The 20,991-nt window shown below is 30.5% G+C and overlaps 3 protein-coding genes and 1 long non-coding RNA gene across 5 annotated transcripts; 3 read left to right on the top strand and 1 right to left on the bottom strand.

Moving 5' to 3' along the window:
* Positions 1-81: 81 nt before the first annotated feature.
* Positions 82-8,947, bottom strand: LOC114871532 (protein RCC2 homolog). The gene is made up of 7 exons (XM_029177552.2): positions 8,755-8,947; positions 8,018-8,239; positions 7,841-7,942; positions 3,235-3,470; positions 2,525-2,765; positions 1,486-2,333; positions 82-1,418 (listed from the first exon to the last, which is right to left on the bottom strand). Exons 1-7 carry the CDS (start codon positions 8,813-8,815, stop codon positions 1,248-1,250), a joined length of 1,881 nt encoding a protein of 626 aa, XP_029033385.1. The 5' UTR covers positions 8,816-8,947; the 3' UTR covers positions 82-1,247.
* Positions 4,127-6,370, top strand: LOC114871531 (AN1-type zinc finger protein 2A-like). The gene is made up of 3 exons (XM_029177551.2): positions 4,127-4,462; positions 4,600-4,911; positions 4,989-6,370. The coding sequence occupies exons 2-3, from the start codon at positions 4,616-4,618 to the stop codon at positions 5,320-5,322; spliced, it is 630 nt and encodes a 209-aa protein (XP_029033384.1). The 5' UTR covers positions 4,127-4,462; positions 4,600-4,615; the 3' UTR covers positions 5,323-6,370.
* On the top strand, positions 7,675-8,131 carry LOC114871534. The gene is made up of 3 exons (XR_003788587.2): positions 7,675-7,766; positions 7,848-7,927; positions 8,041-8,131. It is a non-coding gene; the product is annotated as an uncharacterized LOC114871534 (long non-coding RNA).
* A 515-nt stretch (positions 8,948-9,462) lies between the features above and the next one.
* On the top strand, positions 9,463-19,896 carry LOC114871504 (ran-binding protein 9). Of its 2 annotated transcripts, XR_003788582.2 has the most exons (8): positions 9,463-9,726; positions 12,341-12,696; positions 13,455-13,642; positions 13,736-13,848; positions 13,943-14,371; positions 14,491-14,811; positions 15,156-15,339; positions 18,148-19,896. XR_003788582.2 is itself a non-coding variant. In XM_029177473.2 (7 exons), the coding sequence occupies exons 1-7, from the start codon at positions 9,528-9,530 to the stop codon at positions 15,287-15,289; spliced, it is 1,740 nt and encodes a 579-aa protein (XP_029033306.1). In that variant the 5' UTR covers positions 9,463-9,527; the 3' UTR covers positions 15,290-15,639. The 2 variants fall into 2 exon arrangements, 1 of the variants encoding a protein (XP_029033306.1); XM_029177473.2 differs by lacking the exon at positions 18,148-19,896 and having other exon boundaries at positions 15,156-15,639.
* The last annotated feature ends 1,095 nt before the right edge of the window (positions 19,897-20,991 follow it).

The following is a 20,991-nucleotide window of genomic DNA, read 5'->3' on the forward strand; positions in this document are numbered from 1 at the left end:
TTTTATAAATTGTCTTACACATTTATTTTAAGTTTACTAAAACAGTGCAATCATTTTACAAGAGTATTGCATTGAACAGAATAGAATAAACAATCATTCAATTTATTGTATCATATGAAAAAGAATGTCAAATGGCAGTGATTCTAATTACAGTTCTTCTTAAAAATGACAGTATTGTTAATTTCATAAATATTTTTGTTATATTAATTCTAAAATAAAATGTTATATAAAATTTCGATTATATTTCCTACTGAGGTGTGAATAGTCTTAAATATAATGCGTATACATGAGTCTGATAGCATATGTTGCCCAAACCACATTTAAATTCGTGATGAGTTTTCGATCAGTACTTATATAATACAATAATGAACAATGCGTTTGTTTTACCGAAATTATTTTGTTACAGCTATGAAATGTTTATTTTAATTAAAAATATGATAAATAATACTAATTTTCATGAAATATTCTTTCTTACGGTAAACTAGAATAACAAAGTTTCAAAAACAAAGATATAATGAGTTTATAAACTATTCGTGTCATTAGTCTCTATATGTTTATTATAAAAAACACATCAATCATTGAAGCATAAGATCTGTTCTTTTTTTTCTTTTTATAACTGCTTCTAAACCGTTTCTGTACATAGAATATAAAAATGATTTCTGCAGATGTAATGATTCAGGTACTACTGTAATGAATCAATGATATAGATTATTTCGCACATAATAGAGTGAAAATTAATAATAAAATTAAAGGCAGTATTTGATAAATTCCATATTCTTTTCCAGCTTCTAGTACTCTTCTTTCATAGATATCAACTATGTTTGTTTCTTTTTTTTTTCTTTTTGTCAAAGACACAGAGAGTACTTTAATAAAACAGCAACGTATCAAAATATATTTTTGCATCTATTCGTTTGGTCTATATCCTGAGCTATTAACAGAATGGGGTTCCCTATTATGGTAAACTTTCTTTCATACATTAAGTAAAATTGGAAGTACAAAGAGAGTAATTAAGTCTATACTTTATATGGACGTTTTTCACAGTCTATTAATAAACCATTCAGATCTCTTAATCCTTTCTTATACTTGTCTAACTTATTCATCAAACTGGTGATGTATCTTTGTTTTTATAATCTAACCTTTCAGTATAGTAATAATTACGACAAATACAGAAAAAGTATCTGAGTACGCTTATGCGATAATTCGGTAGCATTTAAATTTTATGCGAGTTAAATGCAAAATCAAGTAACTTAAACAGAATATACTTGAAGTTTGTTAATCTTAACTTTTTCTTCCTCAGATTCGTCTCGGCAAATCATAAGTGTATGAGATAGACCACAGGTAACAGCAGTAATATACAAACCTTCCAATGCTTTCACTTCCATAGGGGTAGTCGAAGACTTACGCATTTCACCAAAACCCTGTTGATACAAGAGACTATTATTTCAGGAACTTAACAAAATATTCATGTTGTATAAAATTATTTACCAATTCACCAAATGTAGGACTAGCACCCCAAGCGATAACCGAATCATCAGCTGCAACTACTACACTAGTTTGGGAACATCCAACGCATCTTATTTCCCAACCAGACAAATCCTGAATTGGTTTCGGATACATATTCGCTTCTCCTGTACGTTTCGTTTGTCCAAACATTAAGGCTGATCCATGAACGTTAATGGCAATACTGTAAGTACTACCACAATGTACAGCTCTTACGCCTCGATTAGGTGGCTCTAAGAACTTAATTAAACGAGGCACTAATTCGTCTCGTTGCTCGTTATGACCCAAACGGCCGATACCACCGAATCCCCAGGAGAATGCACGATTTTTACTGTCGATCGCAACGGTGTGATAGTGTCCACAACTGAAATCTGTAATCTCGACACGATCCAAAGGCGTAACGTGGCCGTCCTTAGCTCTTTCAACGTATAAAACAATTCTCTTAGGCACTTTCTCAAAATGAAACGCCATCTTTGTGTTCGTTATGAAATATTTTCCATCGGTATTGTGGCCGAGTGCTCCATATTCTGGACTTCCGAACGAGTGTAGACCACCTTTAATATCCAAAATCATTGAAAATTCTGCCCCGCATCCTACTTTAACTATAGGAGGACCAGAGTATTTTACTTTAGTAGCAGATACAATGCAGGCATCGGATTTTCCAACCCCGCATTGACCTAATTTATTGTCTCCAGCAGCAAAAACTATACCACGACTGGTTAAAAATAAAGTGTGATTACGACCACATGATGCTGCTATAACCGTATGCCCCTTTAACGATGTCACTTCGGTTGGTTCGTCTCGACGTTTCGTATCACCAACACCTAGTTGACCTTTAAACATTATCGTATAAGAATTTAAATATGAATCATTATCCTTCTATGCGATTAATATTAAGTTAAAAATTTGCTACTACATACAACACGGCTTAACAAATCTTTAAGTTCTTAATATATTTCAACATTTACTTACATCACAACATTTAATTATAAGGATAAGTCTTGTTTACCTTTTATTCATTTACCTTTATCATTTCTACCGAAAGCTAAGCATCTGTTATCTTCTGTAACAATAATACTATGTGAAGCAGCTGGGCCAGAGGCAACTAATCTGACACGAGAGCCATTTAAATTTTTAAACGTATGTGGAGTCCACAAACTACGTCCGACATTTACTTTTACTCCTTTTGGCGGAGCTTTACGACCTGCCATATCCCAATTCGTGAGGCCGCACATGAGCAATGTTCCAGGCTTCCCCCATCCTCCCTATAATAAATGTTCATGAACAAATTGTTGAATGAAAAAAACAAGAAATTTTTATTAAAAATATCATCTTTTATTAAATATTTGAATAGTATATACATCTTCTAATTTTACCAAAGGCAAATAATTTCAAATTGTTTTTTAAATAAAATTAATCTCATTACTATACAATCTAGCAAATCTAAACAGTTACGCATTAATGTACTATCTTGTTAAGCAAGTTATACAGAAAGACTTAAAACATATGCATGAATTTCATAATACTGTTTTGCAATTACAGAGTATATTAATTACTGAAATAACGGTACACAATCTTCCCTCTTCTGAAATGACTATTACCAGCGTAGGAAATGCATGGCTGAGAGGCCCATCAGCGTCGTAAATACCAACGTTGCTTTTTCATCCCTTCAGACATCAATATACCCTCTACCTGGGATAAATAAGCATGTGAAAAAGATGAAAATAATATCACCTCAGGTGGCGGCAATTCCGGGATAGTGGAGACATCGGTAAGATCATCTTCGGCAGCGTCCTCACCGTCGGCATTCGAGCCGGTCTCGGCGTCATCAACATCTGAATCGTGTTCACTGGAAATGTCCTCTTCGTCGTATTCAACTTTTCTCGTTTTTCCACGGCCTTTTTTAGTCGTCAGACTTTTTCGTTTGGCCGACATATCGATGAATTTTCTATTTCTAAATTTATTTATCGCTTGGAAAATCAATTAAGTAGGACGCGCGAACACAATGACATTTATCGATGTAATGGCGCTGAGACCTGTACTCTCTTCGACAAACGGACAACAAAAACGCAGCCACCTGGCGCTCAAAAATCATAATAAAACCATGCTCCAGTGATAAGTACAAAGCAAACTCAAGTTTATGATTGTAAATCGCCAAGAGCGCGTTCCGTGTTCCATTTATTTCAAGTTTCTGAAACGTGGATATTGAACAGTAATCCCCTCACTACCCGGGAAGATTCAATTCATTTTGTAACAAAGGCTGAAAACACGAGAAATATTTATTTCCTATTGATGATTAACATTTCTTACTAATATGATATATACCTCTTTATAACCTACTGTCCATTATCTCTATTATTTCTGCGGATAAATGAGGTTAGAGGTGTGCGAGAATTCGACAATTTCGAGGACTTAATATTCGGGTCAAGTTTTCAAAATTTCAAAAATTCGTCCCGACCAGATATTTTTGGATTCTCGCACAATTCTAAAATTCAAAGCACTCATTTAATGTTAATTGAATATTAATATAATTTTTAGTACAATCATAAAGCTAAAATAAGTCAAATATAATTGCGTCATTTTTTTTAAGTATAGTATCTAACTTGAACGATTAGGGTCGCCACTTTCGACATACTTGAAAGCAATGTCATGATTAATTTGCGTTATTCTCTAAATGACGCGATTATTCCGTCCGTTTCGTAAGTTTGCTAGTTTTATATTCGCCTGAAATTTTACAAGTCAGTCATTCGTGCCAATTCAAAGTGTACTTTTAAATCTTAGAAGAGGAACATACTATTTGAAATACAAATCTTTTTCATAGACTTTGTGAACTTTAATAATGCAATAAAAACATCAAATGATTCAGCAGAGCGTTTGTTTTACAGTGATACATGGTATAAATGAAATGTTAATTTTCATTTGCCAGACACATTTTAATAAATTTGCTTCAACGTGACTCAAGGTATGTAGTTGCATTACTATGCATTTCTTTATGTTTTCTATTTTTAATCTTTCCTGTGTGATATTTGTAATATAAATATAGGTTAGAGTTTAAACTTATAGTTTTTCAGAATGTTAACATATTTTCTTTCGTTTTAGATTGCTCTTGTCAAAAATGGAATTCCCAAACTTAGGTGAACACTGCTCTGAAAAGAGCTGCAATCGATTGGACTTTTTACCTGTAAAATGTGATGCATGTTCAGGAATATTTTGTGCAGAACATATGTCATACACTGACCATAGCTGTCCAAGTGCTTATAAAAAAGATATACAGGTTCCAGTATGTCCTCTTTGCAATACACCAGTACCTACAAAACGTGGGGATCCTCCGGATATAGCAGTGGGGCAACATATGGATAATGAATGCCAATCGGATTTAAGAAAACCTAGGCAAAAAATTTTCTCCAATAGGTAAAACACTATTTTCATCCATGTATTTCTATATTTCTTAGTTTGAATATTATTATTTTAATATTGTTTTATTCCAGATGTTCATCTAAGGGTTGCAAAATTAAAGAAATTGTTCAAATACGTTGTTCCGATTGCGGTAAAAATTTCTGTCTTAAACATAGACATCCGACGGATCACGCGTGTGTAGGCCAAGAAGAAGCTACTCGAAGAAAAAGATTGGATGCGCTCGATAACAATGTGAAAGTAAATAGAAGAAATGGTGAAATATTTAAAACCTATCAGGGTAGTATGAGCGAAGACGAAGCACTCGCTAGAGCTCTCCAGGCTTCCCTACAAGAAGAAGATACTGCTAGGCGACGAACTGTCGAAACTGTTCCTTCTGAAAATAGAGATAGGTGTAGACTTTCATAAAATCTTCACACAAATTTTTATAAACGTTGCAAGGTACGTTCTTTAACCGCACAAACATAGAGAAATAATTATATCTTTTAGAGATTTCGATCTTCTGCTTAAAAAACAGTTTAATGCTACTCAATTAGCATATTGAAAAGTCATGACTTACCTTGTAACTTCACCTTTCTATTTCCTCACCTTAAAATACTCTGTTCACATAAACTCTTAGAGATTTTATTATGTACTTCTAGAAATTCTATAGATCTACAGGTGATATACATTACATTATCATTTTAAGTTATTTTTACAGGGTTTGATGAAACCTTTAAAAATTAGGGAGACTTAAATTATTTTTGTTATTTTTGTTTTAAGTTTGGTTTAAAGCATGTTACTGAAAGTACTACTTTTTAATGATAAAGCAAATAGGAAGGGTTCTAAAGGTTGTGCTTGCACAAGGATAATGGTTTTATCAATAAAAGCTAATCATTTTAAATTTTAAATCATAGTCTAATTAATAAAATAATAATCTGTTATTATAAGAAATTGTTAAAAATCCTATAAAATAATTGTAGAAGATTAGCATTTATTGAATTTTACTTTAATACCATAGTAAATTTGATTAGAAGCAAGTAATATAAAAGTAATTATAGTTATAAAATTCACAAATATATCCTGTACTTATTCTTATTCTATACTTTTATTATACTTAATATTGAAGTTAATGTACATACAATATAGCTGACATATCAATGTAACCAGCAATTTACATATTTTATACTTTTTTAACAAGTACGTATAGTAACAGTGTCTACCTTTTTTGTTATATAAATATTTTCTCTCAATTTCTTGGATTTTTTTAGTATAGCAAATACTTAAAGTATGTGTAGTATTGAAATTATAAATTATTCCATATTTATATAGTATTATATCTAATTCAAATATATGCTCTATTTCTTTAATTATTTAATTTAAAAGAAGAATTACATTTTGTTATTTTATTGTTTAAGGTTTTAAAAATAACTTTTATCTATTTTTAGAATCACCTATTTATTCAGTTCACTTTAAATTAATATTTGTATTTTTGTTTAAAGAAGTAAGTACCCTATTACAAAAAGAAAAATGAACCTTAAAATCAAAAATAGAAATAAAATTTAATTTTTTGTGAAATCAAATTTCATTATTTTCAGTAGTCTAAAAAATAATTGTATGTATCCATTTAACTAAGGTATAACATACATGTAATGATTTTACTTTTTATACCAAATGTATAATATATTATAATGGTATCTATGAAACTTCACCCTTTGAATAATATAATATTTACATTGTAAAAACATGGTTTTAATCTTATAGCGATTTGACTAACTATCAGCAACATTATCTGCCAAACTTGCGTGAAGATTATAAAAAAACGTTAAAAGGCAGCCTCAAAGAAGAGTGCCTTAATAGATAAAGCTTAGTTTTTATTGAAACGTAAATTCAACTTATTAAATAACATAATCAGTTGCTAGGTATAAAATAACTTTATAAGACAATGTTTATTATCGTTATTAAAAGTTTATATGTTTATCCGCTTCGACAACTCAACAATAATTATACATATATTAAATGCAAAGTTTCCTATCTCTCATATATACAGTTTCTATTTATATTTAAAAACAATTAAAATTGTAATGACTGCAATGATAATTTTAATTATTCAGGAATTTATAAATAAATTTGTATATTTATCTAATAAATATACAATCAATTTAGTTTTAAAGTATTATTTTTTGTCTAATTCAATTATTAACAGGTTGACTAATTACGAGAAAAAAACCTTGAAAATTTTATCTTTGTTATAATTTATTGTAAATTATAAACATTGAAAAATACACAACTATATTTTTTGCTTCAATATTGAAATGTTTAAGCAATATAATCTTTAAATTATTTACAAATCTTAATTGACTAATAAACGAATTAATAAATTATTCAAATTCGTAGAACATTTTGAAGGTTTATGAATTTAATCCTTATTTGAATGCTCTAATATATTTTTCAAAAAACAATTCTGGGAACATGGTATGTGGCAAACAATTATTTTCCACTTATTTTCCAACTTTTCCTAATTTAGTATCTGTTTTAGGATTAGCTGTGATGCTCTGTACACGGACGATCGCCTCGTTAATCTTTGTTTGAAGATTCCTAATGTCTTGAATGTAAAGAAGAGCAAGAATCTTTGTAGCATTCTCCAATGTTGGTTTATTCAATTGGAAACCGGCGTTAATGTCCATTATTGGAAACGGTTTACCTCGTATAATTTTCGAATTTGGATTTCGCAAACATTCAGAATTTAATCTCTTTTGTACTAGTTTACTACAAGCTTTTAATGTAACCAAGTGATTTGGATGTCGCGGAATTCGAAGTAACTTTGCCAGTGCATATGTTCCAGCTTTGAATTCATTGCTGTAAACTAATAGGTATAAAATAATTAAAATTAATAATTCTAGCAATTTGTAAAATGAACTTTGAATTGTATACATATAATACTTACAATCTAGGTTGTCAAGTGGATTCTTTGACCTGAGCTGAGGTACCTTTGCTTCTTCTTTCATTTTCAGTTTCATTTCTTTCACATTTTGTGAGTATTCTTCAACTAAAATGAAATTCACAATTTACTTTTATATAAAATAATTATACTCTTATTTAAATTTTATTTGTAATTATTTACCATTATTTTCTGCCTCTAACCAGATTGCATATCCAACCAACCATTCAAGCTGATCCAAGGGCTTATTTAAAATTGGAGATTTAACATCCTCACAGTATTTGGCAAAAATTTTAGGCCAGCTTTCACTCTGTAAGTTACGCAAAGGTTTTCTATCCTCTATAGAATACTGACGTATTTTTTGATCTTCCAACCAAATGACTACTTTACGAAAATGTTGTGGATCTGTAACATTTTTTTATTATAAGTTAGTAATCACTATTCAAACTGACATGTAGTTATATAGAATTTAAGATGCCTTATTTTAAATTATAATATCTTTTATTCACATTTATTATACAAAAAGTTGGACAAATTTATAATTCAGTATTTAATGATAATATACAATATACAAATTTATAGGTTAACTTAGGACACACAACGAACGATAAAAATTACAATTTTACAAATTAAAGTAATAGAATTTTTTAATATAACATAAAAAACTACATCATTGCGAATTTTAAAACCATATCTAAAACATAAAATGAAATGTTTGATAAACGTTGCCGGTCGTTTTAACCTATAACAATGATTAAGTAACTTTATTAGAAAAATAACTTGAAACATTTACTAAATATGAAAATTTCAAAAAATTTTTATATACAATTATATTAATAATAATAAATAACAAATACAATTTTATTCTAGTTTAGTATTAACATGTCATGTGAACATATGTAACTATCCGAGAAACGAACCATTTACATTAACTTTGTCCCATTCCACGTAACCAAGAGCTTTCAGTCTTCTTTTAAACATTTTCAATTATCAAAATAAATATAAATTTTATAAATTAAACTTTATACAATTTTTGTCAACTTGATGGCAGTAGACAGTATACTAGTATACTGACACTACTGAGCTGACAAAGTGCAGGACATATACAACCAATTTATTATTAACTTTCCCTATGTCATTTCCATTTTCAAAACATAAAAAGGGTTGTTAATAAATAACTTATATTTAAAAAAAACTTTCTTCATTGATCTTTTATTCCTTCATTTTATTGAAGGAAAGTAGTCTTAATTTTTAAATTCAATATTTACTACGTAATACAATAGTTTATAGTTCAAATTTTTCCCTTATTAAGTACGATAATTATTTATATAATTAATAACTTATCGAAACAGTAATTTTTTATATAAAAAGGATATAAATTGAAACACCATGTATCTTAGAAAAATACGAAATAATAAGTCAGGACATATTGAAAATATTTTCTACTTTTTATGTAAATCTGTTTGTTTATTTTAATACATCTTTTTGATGATTTAAAATTTATTTAAATATATTATCATAGTGTTCGATTTTTTGATAGATGGCGATATAAATAATATAGAATTTTTTTAAGTATATTGTCTATACATTATATGTTTAATGAACAGATGGTAAAGCTGAGTTGCGCAGGAGTGTTGCGCAGTCAGTTAAGCACAGTCCACTGGCAAAAGTAGTGGGGCTGCCCAGGAGAAAGATGGCCGCCACCAGCGAGGAATCGAGTGTTATGGAGCCTTCTCAGACGAATTCCGGGCAAAATCAGCCCGTTGATCCTCTTAAGATGCTCTATCCGATGGTAAATGAAGAGGAAACACCGTTGCCACGATCGTGGAGTCCTAAGGACAAGTACAATTACATCGGCCTCTCCCAAAACAATCTTCGTGTTCACTACAAAGGTACGTTTGATCACTCTCGATCTTTCCCAGCTATTTTCTTTGCATCTCAGAATATTCTTGTGGAAGATTTTTAATGTTCTTCGAATGAAAGGATCGAGGAACGATCTTGGCCAATAGGATTCGATTCTTACTCGATATGGACGAATCGTTGACGGAGCTGTAATATCGATTGAAAATGGCAGGGCTCCGTTTCGCGTGTGTCAGCGACCTAAACAAAGGAATCAGCTGATCGGTCATGGTCTCTATTCGACTTTCTCTCGATTACTTATATTTTCGATCGCGTGCCAAGTTTTCCGAAAAATATCGTTTCATCGATCGTGATTTTCCATCAATTTGTCGCAGTCACAGTGTGATTTTTTTCGAAAATTCGTGGAAAAAATGAATCTGCGTAGAGAAGACGCAATGGCAATGACAGCTGCGATGTTTGAACAGTTACATTTCTCTCTCTCATTTTCTCTATCTTATTCTCTTTCTTCTTCCTCTCTTCCTTCTTCGTTCATCCTTGACCAGTTTCGAAATGAACACATTTCATAGTCAAATATTTAAATTATATGTTTCTTTCAATTTTATAAATTGACATAAGTTGTAGTAATATCAAGGGCAATGTTATTGTTATTATTTTTACACTCTCACTTCCAAAATTAAATGTTGATAATTTTGTAATTAAAAATATACTGTATGAATAGAATATTCAAAATCAAACATAAGGAATTAAGAAATTGTTGGTAAATGTTAATAACAATAAAATAAAGTAATATTTATGTTGCTATACAATTACTTATTTGTTGTAATTCTAATATAATTACAATTACAATTTTAAAAAATTGCAAATGATTTATTTATGTTAATGTATTTAATTAATACAAACACTTTTTGTTATAAGGAACATTAAAGTTTGTTAACCTTAATTATTTGTGTTTTTTAATTTCTCTTACCTCATATAATAAATTTGAGAGTAATTAATACCAATATCATTTACCTTTTTATAAATTAATATTAATAACAATATTAATAATGTTGCAAACAATGAAGTATGCTGTATTGATAGATTTTCTTAATATCTTTCAGGCAATAATTAATTATATACCTTTTGTTCTTTAGAATCATTTTAACAGTATAACTTTTATACATTTACTAGCGAAACACTATCATGCTTACATTATTTCTTTATCATTATGATAACATGGAAACATATTTTATATCTTCCGATTTATCAGAAATTGTAATCATAATAGATTGTTCTAAATATAAAAATAAAATAGTATATATATAGAAAATTTTCATAGAAAAATCCAAAAGAAAGAGACAAAGGTGTTTATTGTTATTTGTTAATTTTAATTGTGAATGATATCAAATGGTTATTTAATAAAATTTTTACCATTCTTAATCTTTATTATGAGATTTTGTATAGAATGTGAGAGCTAATGTTTACTATTGTAACATTTAATTGCAATCATTAATTGTTCCATTAAATTCATTAACTATACATTAGTATTTATAATAATATGAGTAGCTTAATAAATTTAATAATGTACTGTAATGAACATCATGTTAATTAGTGTAGATGAACATTGTGATTAATTCAGCAATGAAAACCGAGTGGGAAATAATAAATAAATAATTCATTGTCATATTATTCTTGTTAACAAGACCACTTGGATATCATAGAATTTAATTGAACGCACATTTGCATACGTGTGGGTACGTTTCCGCGTATCCGTGTTAATCTTAACACTCACTAATTATTACGTTTGGAATTCTTTTTTTTTTTATGGATGAAGTAATTCATCAAAGCAATTTGTAAAATAAATACATATTCAGTACTATGTAGATGACTTCTGTTAATGATTGTTTACAGTCATCTTTTCAATTTTTTTTTTTTTTTATTTCAAACAATCTGTGCAATTATTAATAAATAATTTATTCGAGTTAGGTAGCTAAAAATATCTGCACAGTAAATGAAAATAATTAAATCGTCAGATCGAACGTGTTGTAATTCATTATATAACAATTATTAATAATTTATTATATAAATATTCGCCAATTTGTTGTTCTGTCGTTTTAAAACAATAATGTTAAGTATATTGTTAAATTGGAACACGAATTGCAACACGTATATCGGTGTGCTTACAAGATCCGTTAATAATTCATTTATACTTAATTAAATGTGAAATGGCTAACTCTGGGTTACTAGGTCGACAAACTGCATCACTGCATTGAAAGTGCATCCAAGATTAGCGATTAGATTGCGACGAACGATCACTTCTGTTCTCGAATTTCTTTCCTTCAAATTTTATTTACCAATCAAACCATTTCCTCTATCTTTATGCTAAAAAAAAATTCCATTTTATCTTATATTTATAAGCAGGAAATGTAAAAAATGTTGAGAATTAATTTCCCATTACCTTAATTAATTTTTCCAATAATAACAGTACCATCCAATTCTAATAATACTCAAAAATTAATTTCATTGCTATTAAATTTAATTCTATTAAGATAATTCTTTTTCCATTTTCATTATCTGCTATCAAACATCCTGCATACACTGGGAAATCTAACACCAGTTCATGTAATTATACGTCGAGACTAATGAACAATGGTACTTGGGTTCCAGGTTATGGAAAAACCCATAAGGATGCCGCAAGTGTACGTACAACGCACTCAATACCAGCAGCCTGTGGTCTCTATTATTTCGAGGTGAAGATTGTCAGTAAAGGCAGAGACGGCTACATGGGAATTGGCCTCTCTGCCCATGGGGTTAACGTGAATAGGCTGCCAGGGTGGGACAAGCACTCCTACGGTTACCACGGCGACGATGGTAACAGCTTCTGTTCGTCGGGAACGGGACAGCCTTATGGGCCCACGTTCACCACGGGGGACGTGATCGGCTGTGGTGTAAATCTCGTCGATAACACTGCCTTCTACACGAAGAATGGACACCACCTTGGTATCGCATTCACTGATCTTCCGGTACGTGAGCACGAAAGGCAATTTCGTCCACAACGCGATGACTGTAAATTCTCAATGGAACAAAGAATCCAGAAAGTACCATTTTGATGCTTTGCTTTTGAGATACAAGGGATGGCAATTGCCTACCTGACTTTCAGGGTACTTTGTTCAGTGCTTAAGAACTGTTTAGACTAATTGTTAGGAAAAAAAAGAGAGAAATAGGCTTGCTGGCAGGTTAATGGGTTACTTACCTTAGGCTGATCAGTTAGCATTATTGAACAATACTATATTAGAGGGATCATGATCTTTTTGACTATGTATCAGCTGTTTCCTCAGTTACCCTGGAAACATGCATCTCTTTTGAGGCATCCTGTATATTAACCGTTTGCCTGTACGACGTACGGACAAAATATTGATCACGAAATCTGTGCGCCTTTGATTACCGAACGAATTCAATTGTTAGAGAATAGTAGAAGGATTGTATTGTTTTTCTTTGGAAGGAATTATAGTATGCAAATTATCATTCATTCAGGGATATAAGAGGGAAAGAGGTGATACTTTATGCAAAATAGTCAACATTGTAAGATAATCTTGTTTTTATTAAAGTTGTATGCAGTATTCGTGTATTTACTTTGCTTTTACATAATTAGTTGTCTATCTGTATTTATGTTTTTTCAGCTTTCAATGGTATTATCTGTTTTTCATTCAAATTATGTTTCATTTTTTTGTTTGTTCATAATAGTTAATATTTATAATGGTTATTTATCGTTTCTTTATAGCCAAATTTATATCCCACGGTGGGTCTTCAAACGCCAGGAGAGGTAGTAGACGCAAACTTTGGACAGGAACCTTTTGTCTTCGACATTGACGACATGCTTAACGAGCTTCGTGTCAAAACAAGATTGCAAATAATAAACTATCCAACACCAGACCATGGACAGGGTCAGTGGCAAGCAGTTCTTCATAAGTAAGTTCAGCTTCTTCTTTGATAACTTCCTTCTTAAAACTATATTCTTTAACGTATTTTATGTTTCTGATGATTTATTGTTTGTTTTTGCAGAATGGTTTCAACATATTTAGTCCATCATGGTTATTGTGCTACTGCCGAGGCGTTTGCCAATAGTACCGGCCAAGGATTTGAAGAAGATCTTAACTCCATTAAAAATAGACAAAGCAAGTTTCCTTTTTAAATGAATAACATTAAACAATTATTTCCATTTATCTCATCGGATATGTTAATCCATATTTCTTTTTTCTTTTTTTTCAGAAATTCTAAAATTAGTACTGGCAGGCAGAATGGGAGAGGCCATAGAGTTAACCAGTAGACTGTACCCAGGTCTTCTGGAACGGGATCCAAATCTTCTCTTCGCTTTAAAGTGTCGGCAATTCGTCGAGATGGTGAACGGCAGCGACTCCGAGATCTCTCAGAACTCTAACATTAATCAAACTAGTGTTATACAGTCAACGAAGGCTTATACCAAGTCCTCGACAAACGGTAACGTCGAGGAGATGAATATGAACAACGCGATAAACGGTTCCACAGAACAATTGCTCGTCAACGGACAAATCGAGAACGATGTAGATATGGAAGAGAACGTTATGAACGGTCTGAAAAGTAATAACGAAAACGGCTATCAGAATGGTGATCTAAATACCAATGGATACAAGTGCCAGAATGGAGAGGATGTCGATATGGGTGAGACGTTATTGTGTTAAATTTTATTCAAATTTTACGAATAGTTTGTACCTTTTAAATTACTTGAAATATTACTTCAGACATTTTTCTTGAAAAGAAAAACATTCATTTGTTCTCAGAGACCAACAGTCTTAATCAAATTCAGCAGCAGCAGAATGGAGGTTGCATTCTAGAGAACACATTGAATAAAAGTAATAAGAAGCAGCTTTGCGGCGGGGACAAACAAGCGATCGAGAAGATGTTAGAATTCGGCAGACAGCTGTATTCTCAATCGATACATCTGCGACAGCAACACGGAAAGAACGAAAGCAATAAAAAGATGCTCCAAGATGCGTTTAGTCTTCTAGCTTATGCAAATCCGTGGAACTCGCCGGTTGGATGGCAGCTCGATCCACAACAGAGAGAAACCGTCTGTGCGAGACTCAACTCTGCTATACTCGGTAAGATAATTTTAATTTGTACCAATTAAGATATTAGAAATTAAAAAGATTTGACGATAGATTTTATGGAAATTAATTATTTCGTTTCTAATTATGTTTAGCAGTGTATGATACCTTCTATGTCGTGCAATACATATCAGGAGAGTTTCTGCTTATTTTAAATTTCCAATTTATCTTCTGTTATTCTAAATTGACTGCTTTGAACCATTGAGGAAGGAATAAAGAAGACTCATCGGTTGTAAAATAAAGTCTATTTTAATACTTCTGACTTTGTTGACAATAGAGCGTTTAATTTATTTTCCAAATTAATTTTTCATCATTTTCCTTTGAAATTGTGATTCCAGAATCGAGTAATTTGCCACGACGACCGCCGTTGGAAGTGGCAGCGTCACATGCGAGAGAGTTGGTACGGCTGATGTCTCACGCTGGTCTTGGGGCATGCGGCTTCGCGGTCGTAGACAATATCATCCAATATTGACGGTGCCTACCCCTGCTACCACGTCTGCTTCTTCTGCCGGCTCGAGTTTGGTTAGTAATTCTATTATGCGTACATTACGCATCGATTAGAAGAAGCTGGGGATAGTTGATACACACGTACACGTATATACAAACACTTGCTAGGAATCGTCTGTGAAAATGCGAAATTATTCGTTACGTTTGTACCAACGAGGAGGATTGTTACGAGAAGAGTTACGTCGTCTGTCTTTAAATTAAGCTATATTTTGTGATAAGAAGAGAGTATCGCGTATATTTGATTTTCTTTATTTTGCTGATAATTAAACTGTCAGTTCTCTGTGGAATGAATAAAGCATTTTCATTTTTCGTTTATTCGTACATCTTTCATGTGGAATACAGGCTATTGTTTTGCTCCTACGTGTCGTTCGTCGTCTCCTTATTTCATTGTATCAATTTCTAATGGCTTCCTATTTCTTCTGTGTACTCGTTTCATCTTTTAATTTCTGTTTTAATCATTGAAATATTATCGGTGTTGTTTCTTGTTATGAATGAGAAATGACAGTGTGTTTTTATTCTTTAATTCTTCTAATCAAGTTTCTGAACGACAATAATAAATTGTGTCTAAGTTGTTGCTGCAAAATATTATTGAACAGTGCTTTTTAATGTAAGGAAGCTGATGGCAATGTAAATCATGGAATTAAAGATGATAGAATTTTTTGGAATTTTAAAAATCAATGTATCAATTATCCCTGGACTCTTGATGGAAACATTTTACATATTTGTACATTTTTACCTCTAATGTAGATAGTAACTGAATTAGCCTTTATATAATTTATGACGATTACAATTTTGTAAAGAGAAACCTTACAAGAAAGTATGTGCACACAACAGTACACGACTCTTCTGTTGAAATTATTTGTAAACTAGCTCATAATCCTCTCATGTAACTGTTAAGTACTTGACTTTATATATTTTTCTAAAATTATATAAGGTTTTAAAATACATACACATCGTATCGTTAAATAGTTTTTATACCTATAAAACGATCATTTGTGTTTGATGTATTTACAAATTCGAAATCATAAGTATGTTATACTTATCGATCCATGTTAATTTTTTTGTTGTTTTTTATACAGTTTTGCCAAATACATGGTGCTGTAATTAGGAATTAAGATACAAATGTTATGAATTTTTTTATATAAAGTGAATTTTCATATTTCTAAATCGTATATCCGTGTCAAAAATAAAATAATGCATAAAATTATAAATGTTTGCAGATATCTTTCTTCTTGACAAAAGTCCTTAGAAAAATTTTGTGATTTATTATGATATTAAATATCAGTTGAACAAATTTTTTTTACATCACAAATTGTGTTTTCTTGTAATTTTTTTTACGAGGATAAAATAGATGTATTTTATAAATTTAATCATGATATAAAATAATAATGAAAATCTTTCAGTATAAAGCATTGTAACATTTATTTTTAAAATACTCATTATATAGATTGCAATATAGTTTAATTATTTAACTTTAAGTTCAGTTTATCTTTTTACACGTTTTCAGTTTTAACATCCTCTCATTTATTATTTTTGAAATTTGTATAAACATTTGTGTCTTTCAAAGTGCATTAAAAAAAAAGATATTTTATTTAGTAAGATAAAGGGAAGTTTGTTATATACAAAATTTATTGAAGCATAATATTACATTTTATTTACAAAATCGTAGAAAATTGATTGCATTATTTTATGTTTAAAAATGTAGGTGATTTTTTAAACAAAACTCTTATTTCTGGATCGAGAATATAAAGATTAATATTTTTTTAATGAATTCTGTACTTTAATGTAATGTTTTAATATTACTATATATCCATTTTGTCAATTAAAAGAATGTTTAAAATATTATATATTTTATTAATTTGTAAGTAAAAGGAGAAATAAAATCGCAATACAAAATATATATGATATACATAATTAAATTGGCAATCATGTGTGTATATTCTTATAGATTTAATAAAATATTGTGTGCAAATATATAATCGGGCATGTTTATCAATTACTAAAGTACATAATCCATTGTTCCTTCTTTTAAGATTGACTAAAAATCGGCGTTTTTTAGTTTCAGTTAAAAAAGAAACATTTAAATTATCCCATTTCCCTTTATAGAAAATAACAAAGTGTATACATCTAAACTTAACATTCCTAAAGGGATATGTCATCTACAATCTCTTTATAAAACTATTTTACATAATATTTTATTTTCACTAGATTCAGGAAATTTTTTCTAAGTTTCCATCATATACAAGTTAGTCTCTTAGAATTATGGTATTTGTAGGGGAATCCAGGACTCATCCTTATCATTCATTCCATCTTCTTTAGGGATTTTTTGAAGATCCCCAAATGTCCTCAGTTTCATAATCTTTCAAATTTCTGGGTTCAGGATCTTCTTTTGTAAGTATCAGTGTATCTTCTCTCCCATGGTGAAGCTAATGGCTAAAATTCTAGTAAAACTTTGAGAAAATCTTCCTTCAGAACATAGTTTTCACCTAAAAGCCCTAAACATTGTTAAGAGTAATAAAGAATTAAATACTACAGATGGATCAAGTTCACAGGAGTTCCACTTTATAAGATTTGGGATGATATTTTATTTTATGTAGACTCTCTTGATTAAGGGGAGGGGACTCCTACCATTTGGTTCTCCCTAGATTCTCCCAACACCAAAGGCAAATGATGGAAGGTTCCTCAACCAAGAGAAGTCTATGTTCCACCCAAGTGTACTTGATCAAGGTTTAGTTATAATTGAAACATTGAAATAGGATCTCATCACTACTAAATACTCATTTTTTATACCAATTCTAACCATAACAATACCGTTTGTTTCAGGATGTGGAGACGGAACGTGGAGCAGATAATACTTTTGCAGCAACAACTTCGCGACATCGCGTGCCTCTTCAGCTAGAGTCCGCTCTACCGGCAGTTGGCTCTCTGGCTCGATCTCACGTCTACACCCCAACAGGAAGAACCACACAAGCGAATATACATACACGTAAACACACGCCCGCAGCGAGGAAGAAATGAAAACCCACCAAATGTATGTTACACGATACGCCACGGGGACGAGGATGAATATGAACCTTCTGACTGTGATCATCGAGGATCATCGTTACGCCGAATAGTCCAGAGAACTGAATAAGACCCATAAAGAATGCTGGAGAACAAAGGATGACGAAAAACTAGGTTGTTGATCTGATTTAACACGGTTGTGAAACCAGGAAGAGACGAAGAGGATGATGACGAAGGACAAGGTTGAGATGGATGCGAATAAAAAAGAAGTTAAGGATCACGTTTAAAAAAAAAAGAAAAAAAAGACACCTGCCAAGACGACCCTTTTCTCGTTTCCTCTTTTTAGCCCTGTTATTCATCATCATCATCATCTCGAGGTTGTTCCTTCGTTCCCAATTAATTACCGACTGTGTTACCCGTCGTTTTGTCAACGAGGAGTATACTTTTTATATTCGTCTTGTTTAGAGCAGGTAGGTTTAATATTAAACCTTATCATTTGTTTTCGTCATCGCCTAACGCCTTCTGTCGTATCGAAATTCTAGTATCACCATCTGTCGGTTCTATTATATTTTTTTAAGTTTGTTGAATATAACCGTTTGCTTCCAGTGCGATGAAAAATTTTAAGTTTTGTTTCATTGTAACAGATATATTGTTAAATTTAATTGTATTAACAGATTGTTTCATCCTTATGTGTATTTTAACGTTTTGTATTGTTAATTATTGCGTGTACAAATTAATTTGATGCTTATGACGAAGGATCAAAGATTTATTTCGAAAAAATTATAGTGAAATATTTAAATTTTTAAAATTGTGATTGATAAATAGGCAACGAATTAATTTGTACACCTATTTTTTGAATGAATTTTAAAAAGTCTCTCATCCATTCATCGTCGCCCATTTTTAAACGAGAAAAGAGCCTCGTCTATACTAATTAATTAATTAATCCCTCGTCGATTATCCTGATAGCCTTTCTAATCGTATCGTCAACGAGTCGATTTTTGTATCAATTGTTAGCTCTTAAAGAAAAGTGAAAAAAGAAAAAAAAAAGAGATACGTGAAAAAAGATGATGAAATAAAGAAAATATTCTTCGATTAAGTTTCGTTATTGTATATTATAAGGGATACGGAACGTTTGATTCTTTCGATCGAACAATGACGAAAGCAATAATTTTTCATTTTGTAATGAACCTTTTTTTTTTTGGTACTCGTTTTTTCTCTATCTTTTTTTTTTTAATCGTCATACGAATTTTTTCAACACTTTACAATCGTTGAGCTGAATTTCCGTTTGATTTTACTCGATCTAGGTTTGCGACTAATGAATTTTAAGAACCAAAAAAATTGTGTACTAGTGATATGAAAAAAATAAGGAGCGTCGTGTGATTACCAGAAACTTTGTAAAAAAAATAAGTGAAAAAATAGAGGAAACCAAAAAAAAAAATAATTGAGCGATCAATTCGATGGAAACTATATATACTATATATTGATTCTGAATGATTATAAAGATCGAAAATTATGACAAGTTATATATAAAGTGCAAAAAATGAATAAAAAGTTATATAATTAAAGAGATACGTTGTAAAATATGCGATGTTATTTTTTTTCTCTATATTAGTTTCTTGCAATCGATTGAGGGAAAACTGAAATTTCTTCTTTCTTTTTATTTAGGATTTATAAATAAAACGTGATTTCTATTAAAAATTAATAATACGAATTTTAGATTAAGTTAGGTGATATAAATTGTCTCATTCTAGCGAACGAACATTTTTGATACTTAAAAAATTATAGAATCGAAATTAATGTTGTACGTTCTCTCCATTTAATAGATTGTATATTTAAATTAATCGCATAATCAATCGGAGAAATTTAATAAAGATATTTTTTCTACTAAAAAAATTTTATCCTATATTATTCAGTTAAAATTTAGTTTTTTTATATCAAATTTGGTTAATTAATAGAGGGACATATGAGAGAACCATTCAAACACGTGACGAACGAAAAATAAATAAATACTGATACTAACGATGAAAGAAAAAAAACCAACACTCGATTAAATTACATAAAACGAATCAATAATAATTAACAAAAAAGTATATATATAAATATATATATAAATATATTAACAAAAATATGTATGTATATATATATTTATATTTAAGATTGAAACAATCTTGTATTCTATGATAAGTAATTGTTTTTTATATGCGAAATAGTATATATATATATTATTATTATAATACGTGATACGTATATACATGTATATGTATGGATACGTGTAAAGGTATATATAAACATGTATATGTGTATAAATGATAAAAAATGAAACAAAACGAAAGATATTAACGGTATGATTAATAGCGTACGCGTGAATTAATTATTTTCTATGTATGTGTATATGTATAGAGGCACACATATCAGTATGATTCATATGTGTGAGCGTTTTGCGTACATATATGCAGACATAACGAATGTGTGATTCTTGTGACACGAGTGACAGAGAGGGAGAGATTGTGCAATAGAGAGAAAGGGAGAGTGTGAAAATTCATTGATTCGAAACGAAGATCAATGAAGAAGAAAAAAAAATTTGACAATTTTTAGTGTTAAACGTTTTCTGTACTATAGGTAGAGAGCCATGAGTATCTTGCGAATAATACAGTATGATTTGGA

This window comes from Osmia bicornis, chromosome 16 (genome assembly GCF_907164935.1).
Source record: "Osmia bicornis bicornis chromosome 16, iOsmBic2.1, whole genome shotgun sequence".
NCBI lineage: Eukaryota > Metazoa > Arthropoda > Insecta > Hymenoptera > Megachilidae > Osmia > Osmia bicornis.